Source organism: Plectropomus leopardus, chromosome 4 (genome assembly GCF_008729295.1).
Source record: "Plectropomus leopardus isolate mb chromosome 4, YSFRI_Pleo_2.0, whole genome shotgun sequence".
Lineage (NCBI taxonomy): Eukaryota > Metazoa > Chordata > Actinopteri > Perciformes > Serranidae > Plectropomus > Plectropomus leopardus.
The window spans coordinates 25,918,118-25,925,131 of NC_056466.1; the positions used below are offsets into that span (position 1 = coordinate 25,918,118).

The following is a 7,014-nucleotide window of genomic DNA, read 5'->3' on the forward strand; positions in this document are numbered from 1 at the left end:
GCACACTGACACAGCTGGGTGCACATGTAGCTTTAACAGTTTTATTTTAAGCTTGTGCACCTTTTTAAACGAAGTATATACAATGTGTGCAATAATTTTAGGTCAAATTGAGGAAATGTTTTGTGAACCACCCTCTACGATTTACTATTTTGAGCAATTTTTCCCCTTCACCTAAGGTGATGCCACTGATGAGTTACTGCTGTCTGAAAGCCAATGCTGTAGTGTTTGTGAAAACCTGCAGACTCTGCATCCATTGCACACAGATGCTTATCCAGTTCTAATCCCTGTTGTAAACTCTATGTGCCTGCAGATGTGCAGCTCTAATTTGGTTAAAAAGCTACCATGATCGTGACAGTACTGCAAGCAAATAGTGGACATTTTCAAAGCAGGTTAAATCTACTCCTTTTGCGACGACTTTACCCTACCTTTGTCGAGTCTGCGCGTTGCTAGTCACCTATCACTAAAAAGTAGAAAAAGCAGATAAAACTAGTCAAACTCATGCCTGCTGCTTCTCCTGACAGCTCTCCCTGAAACAAGACTGAGCTGAGAATAAAGTGAACTGGCTAACCCTCAACTTAAGTTTTACTCCCCACTGAACCAAAAAGTGTAAATGGATAGAATCGGTAGTAGGGAGGGCAGACAGAATCAGGTCATAGTCAGGACACTTGTAGAGGGAAGCGATTCAACTGGATAATATCAAATTATCAGACAATTTTACTCCAAAATCCAGATAGATAGAAATTACCCCTACGATGCTAACACAACAACTCATCTCTGCCTCAGCAGGGTGAGGAAGACATTTGTTCATACTCTGGACATTTGAGGAGAGCAGGGTAGTTGGAGGAGTTCATCTGGAGGGAGGCCTCAGATGAAATGGAGGAGGCACTGCGACCACGTCCAGCCCAGGCGTCTGGATGGAGGAATTGGCCGGAGTAATCTGAGCAGTTGCTGAGTCGAGGCCGGTAGAAGCCCTGATGGGGCCGGTACATTTCCTCTGCTGTGTAGCGCTTCATGAACAGGTACACTGACATGACGCCTGCCGTCTGCAGGGGAAAATAGAGGGAAAGAAACAGGTTACTCTCTAAACACATTATTTTTACAAACACTTTGCAAATTTGGGTCATTTTAAACCAATCCCATGGTTGATTTTTTAATTACCATTCAAATAAATCATTTTGTGAATTGAAACAATTACAGTTAAGAAAGAGCATACATTGCAATTATTTGATGATTAATGATTTTGCCCTGCCTGTAGCCATTAGAAAAAATCAACCCCCTATTTTGAACACTTGAATTGTGGCTTGGTTGAATGCGTTTAACCAGCATGCAGGTGTGTTTGTGCTGTTTTTCTTTTTCTTTCTGTTTCTCAAATTCACAATTTCAAAGAGAAAGAAGAACATATATTCAGTATTCCCTGTCATTGTAAAGTCAGATATTGTGAAAGACTAGCAGCATCCAAAGTGACTTGCAGATCTTTACTGCTTGGTTGAAAGGCAGAGCCAAGTATTCACAAAAGAAACAGGATAAATATAGAAATCATAGCTTATAACCTTACATTATCATCTTGACCATTTGGCAAAACCCAATATATTACAGATAATAATACCTGAAGGAAGGCATTAGGCAAAATGGTAAAACATGCAAACACCTAATGTGTAAAGCATTTCTTTGTCCTCATTTTGATGCATGCTTTTGAAACTCATTCATGCAAGATACAAGGTTATATTATCAACATTTTGATGTAGTAAAGTTACCTCAGTGAGCAGGAAAGAGATGGCAGCGAAGGCAAATGACCAGCCGTACTTGTAGCTGAAGTATGCCTCATTAGTTTTGGTCCTGTTCAACATTTCATCGTTAATGTTGGAGATATACAACACCAGACCGACCACCAGGGAGAGACCTGAGGGAGGCAGAGAGAGAGAGAGAGAGACGAAGACAAACTCTCATGAGGAGAGAAAGAAAGAATGAATTCACAAAAACGTATCCATAGTATATGATTGGTTGCCCTGTTGTTGCTATTAGTATTATTAGTAAGTATTACAAACCATGCATCTACTTATTACAGATTTGAGGAGAACAATAGATTTAGAAGAGATTTGATCTGAAATGACCTATGTAACATGACAACAATGTTTATTAAAATATCCTCCTGCTCTCTAGTCATTTTAGCACAAGTTTACTTTCTCAAGTTGTTAAATTAATTTATATGTATATTTTGTGAGTAAAAGCCAAACTAAGTACCTGACAAAATGAAGAAGATTCCGGATACAAAGGCCAGGATGGTGCGATGGGGTCGGATGTGGCCAATGTTGCTGAGTACAAAACCAATGAACATGAAGAACAGGCTGACCAGAGGGAAGGGTGTGGCAGAGCGGATCATCTCTGTAAGAAGACAAGAACAGTTTGCTTTGTGACGTGCTGATTATTCAGCGGTTGTTACTACTTTGTCCGAACTACTTTGTACTACTTTTTCTTCAGTGACTATGTGAAACTTTTTAACAAAAGTTTTCCCTTAGAGTAGCAGCATGGGGATTTCCACTGAGGATGGTCTTACTTGTTGAGGCAGCATCTCATGGGTTTAGGAATCTGTTCCTTGTTTATTTCAAGATGAAGCTGGACCCCCCTACTGTGAGCAAATGGTACAGTGTCTCCCAGAAGAAAAATGAGTCTGAAATACTATTTTTCCAGACCCCCATTATGTTCTCCATTACAGAAGCATGAGACAGATAAGTCATGATGACCTGATCCTTTAACAACTAAAATCTGATCAGTTTATCACTTTTTCAAAGTGGAGGTTTGTGACAAATTTGGAAAAATTCTCTTGAGGCTTGATGGAGAGACAGACATTATGCCTTTGGCCACTGCGTTACCAGCATGAACGCATAAAAAAAAAGTGAAAGTGAGTTTTCTGGATTCATTTTAAGTCTAACACAAATTTGGGAAAGCTTAAGTTCTGAATGAATGTAAACCTACAATATCTTCACTTAATTTTACTGGTGTGCCTGGATGTATACTTAAATTTATGGCACAACATTAGGCAGTTAACACTTTACAGCCGTAAGATTTATTATTTCAACATTCATCTTGTTTTTGTTTTTGTTTTTTTTAAAGAAAAAAAAAGCCAAGTAACTGTTATGACCATTGTCTGTAAAGCTTTACTTCCAATATTTCCATTACTTCAAGGAGCCTTCTTATATCATTCCCACATGTACACCTTTTCTCTCACAGCATTTCATTGACATTTAAATTGCTTTCACTTCTGCCTTCTCTGCCTTCTTCATTTCCATATCTTAAAATTGATACTACTGTGCCCCATTCCTTTTGTTTCTTTATACCCTTAAATAATGAAAAAAATAATCACAGCTTTGATACTTTCACATTATTAGTTTTTATTAAAGGTATGTTATTCAGTGCATCTCAAAAGTTATTCAAGGTGGTGAAATCTTTGTTTGGATATTAGATTTTTCTTGACCTTTTCTAAGTTAATGAGTTCTCTTCAAGCGTTACAACATCCTTCAGAAAGGGTACTGAGGTTTGTAAATTTACCTCGATGATCAACTTCTTTACCTTTGACTTACTATGTCTTACTTCTTTGAAGTTAAAGGCTATCTATGGACTGCAGCTTTAAAACAGGAGGGATACGAGATATGAAGTGGCTGCTTGTCCGCACACCACCAGTTCTCATGTGTATTCATGCGTGTTCACCCTGCAGGGGGTCTCTACAAAATGAAAAAAGGCACCCTTACATTTTTCATACACACCCAGCTCTTATCTTGAGTGGGCTGGCCTTGGGGAATGGGCTAGGAATAGCACAAACAGCATAGATGACAGCATAGTGCAGAGGTGTGGATTCAAGTAACATGACTTGTACGAAGGTCAGATTTAGGTCAGGCATGACTTTAGACTCTGCATTACAAAGTAAAAAAGAAAAAGGCATTGCTGTCCGTCAACACAAACCCTACAGTGCCACTGGCCTGCAGAGGACGACAGACAGACATGAGCCTCAGTGACACATGGTGTTAACAGACACTTTCACCTGCCAGAGATGAGGTCCACTGGGAAGGCGTAATGTGCTGGATGTCCATGCCATCTAGACAGTTCTACTGACCATTGCACAAGTGCTTACCAAACATGGTGATTTTTAAAATACCATTTATACAGCCCCTATGGGCATTTAAGTTCCATCTACTACTGTGAAAAAATTCACAGCAAACTCTTTGATTCACAGTGAACCATTTCAAACTAAACACTAATGGCCTGAATGCATTGCTGGTATAATAGTAGAGTGTGAACAGTTACTTACTCAGGACGCTAACAGTGGACTCAGAGGTCATCTGGACATTAGTGGGCATCACATACTCTATGGTAAAACACCGGCCTTTCTCCTCCCCTGAAACAGAGGACAGGGAAAGAAACGTATTCAGTAACATTTCACATAAATCTTGAGCACTCTACAAAACTCATTAACTGTTTATTTGGCCACTGTAAACAAGGAGAAAAAACAAACACAGAAGCATGTAATGTATTTGAGCAGACAGACTTCTTAGAGCATTTGCACCATGATGATAACTATCCTGGCAAAAATGTTATGAAAGAACATCAACAAATGTCAAAATTTGGGAATTTCTTCTCATGGGCATGAGTAAACTTTGCCTGTTGGCTGTGACACAAATTTCATCTGATTTCCTCTGTGAAGCGGTTAAATGTCACTTGCAAGCAAACAATAGTATTTGTCAGTATCTGTGTAAGGAAAACCAAGCATTGGATTTCAGCACTCTTTCTCTTCAACAATACACATACAGTACGAAGTCTGGCTCACAAAACACACTGACACACAAATTAATATCATCCAAAATATCATAGAATACCATGTTGTCCACTATATTATCAAAATATTATATGTTATCCAAAAAATCATTAAAATGCCACACTATTGTATCATGACAAAACTGATATAAAAAGGTCATAGTACAGTATGTTGTCAAAAATATCATAAAAATGCCATACTATACTATGTTGTCCAAAATATAATAAAAATGTCATACAGAAGTATCTCCTCAAAAATATCAAAATGTCATACTATATTATGTCATCTGTCACAGCCTGGACAGTGACATTTTGTAGATTTTGTTTTTGTTCACTTTATTCTTCTGTCCCCCCTCTCTTTGACCTGTTTTTCACTAAGCGTGTGTGTGTGTGTGTGTGGAGACGTGACTATCTATCTCATGCTCCTACAGAGGAACACACCTGTAATTCATTCCAGCTCATCACTGCAGTCCTCTTATACCTGGGCTCTCCACCTCTCCTGTGCCAGATTGTTCCACTTCATGGTGGTAACTACTCAGGCTTTCAGTTTATTTACTGTTACTCCCCCTGTACTCATTTTCCAAGTGTTTTTGCCTCTAGGATTTTTTTTTTGTGTCTGGTGTTTTTGGCTTTTGGACTCACCTGTGTTTCTCTGTCTCCAGACTGCCCGGTGTGAATCCTCTGCTCTCCCTGTCTCATCCATTACACTCCACTCCTCCTGTTCAAATTGTCTCTCCTCCAGTTTGAGATCATTTCTACCTGGCTTTCCGTGTCTGTCCTGCCCGCTCCACCTCCAACCTTTAGTTGTAATGTAAATATATATTCTTTACTAACCTTTTCCTGGTCTTGGCTTCTAGCATTTTGGGTCCAAAAGAAAAATATACTTGCCTTGACATTGTCAAAAATACCATATAAATGTCATATAATATAGTACGATGTCTACTATAGTATCTATCTATAGTATATATCAAAAATATCAGCAATGATATGATAGCAATGATATCAGCAGTATGACATGGTATATCTTCACAAATATAAATAAAAGTATAGTATGTCATCCAATATATCATCAAAATGTCATATACTATGAAAAATGTTTTCAAATGTCATAGCGTACTATGTTGTCCAAAATATCATCAACAAGTCATACTACAGTATACTGTCAAAAATATCATCAGAATATGATATCATAGTTTGTCCTCTAAGATCATCAAAAGAGCATGTGAACAGAAAGGAGTGATGAGGATTCCTGCTCCTCACGCATGGAGCTGTACATTCTGCAGACTTGCCCGCTCAGGGGCAATGCAGACCGCTCCACTAATTATTGCTCCACCCTACACGCAGATTTCACCCCACTCAACTCAAATCACTCAGTGCTCACTCCAGAATAAGAAAATAAAAGCAACTGCCTTGTATTTTAATTTTAGCTTGTTTGAGTTGTGAAAGCGCAAGCTTGGCTCCAGAGTGAACCTTTATAATGGGAAATTATGTCACCACTTTATTTTGTGTGTACTATATCTTTGTCATCTTTTACTTTTACAGAAATGCGTAGACCTGTATCTGTGTGTGAGCGGTACCGGAGCAAAATTGGTGCAGCATGGAGTGACAAATAAGGTAATGCACCAGCATTTTGTAAAAGGCGCGCCACACTCCAGCCAAAATCCTCCCAATCTTGCATCCCACTCTGCTCCGCTCACATGCTATAGTAGGCTATCAAAAACATAATCATAATAAAGTATGTCGTCCAAAATATCATCACAATGTCATAGTATAGTATGTCATCCAAAATATCATCAAAATGTCATAATAATGTCGTCCAAAATATCATCAAAATGTCATACTATAGTATGTGGTCCAAATGCCATCAAAATGTCATACTATAGTATATCTTAAAAAATATCACAAAAATGTCATAGCATAGTATGTTGTCCAAATTATCATCAAATGTCATACTATAAAATGTCATCCAAAATGTCATACAAATGTCATACTATAGTATGTCATACAAAATGTCATCAAAATGTCATATTATAGTATGTTGTCCAAAATATCATGATGATTATATATCGTGGTGGTTTTGGCCATTTTTGCAGCATTCTATGCTATGGCGTATCTCCACACACAATTTTATAGGGTTTTCAGCTGTTTTTGGGTCATATTTTTACATTTTTATAGTATGGCATTTTCCGTTGTTTTTTCAACAAGCTA

At 38.2% G+C, this 7,014-nt stretch overlaps 1 protein-coding gene across 1 annotated transcript in view; it reads right to left on the minus strand.

The window, feature by feature from the left end:
- Positions 1-447: 447 nt before the first annotated feature.
- The window catches only part of LOC121942496 (voltage-dependent calcium channel gamma-5 subunit), a 69,895-nt gene continuing 63,328 nt past the window's right edge, over positions 448-7,014 (minus strand). The window contains exons 4-7 of the mRNA XM_042485713.1: positions 4,304-4,390; positions 2,242-2,382; positions 1,755-1,900; positions 448-1,043 (exon numbers count right to left, since the gene is read on the minus strand). Of these exons, the coding sequence (XP_042341647.1) occupies positions 780-1,043; positions 1,755-1,900; positions 2,242-2,382; positions 4,304-4,390 (638 nt within the window). The 3' untranslated portion in view covers positions 448-779. The remainder of the gene's footprint in view (positions 1,044-1,754; positions 1,901-2,241; positions 2,383-4,303; positions 4,391-7,014) is intronic.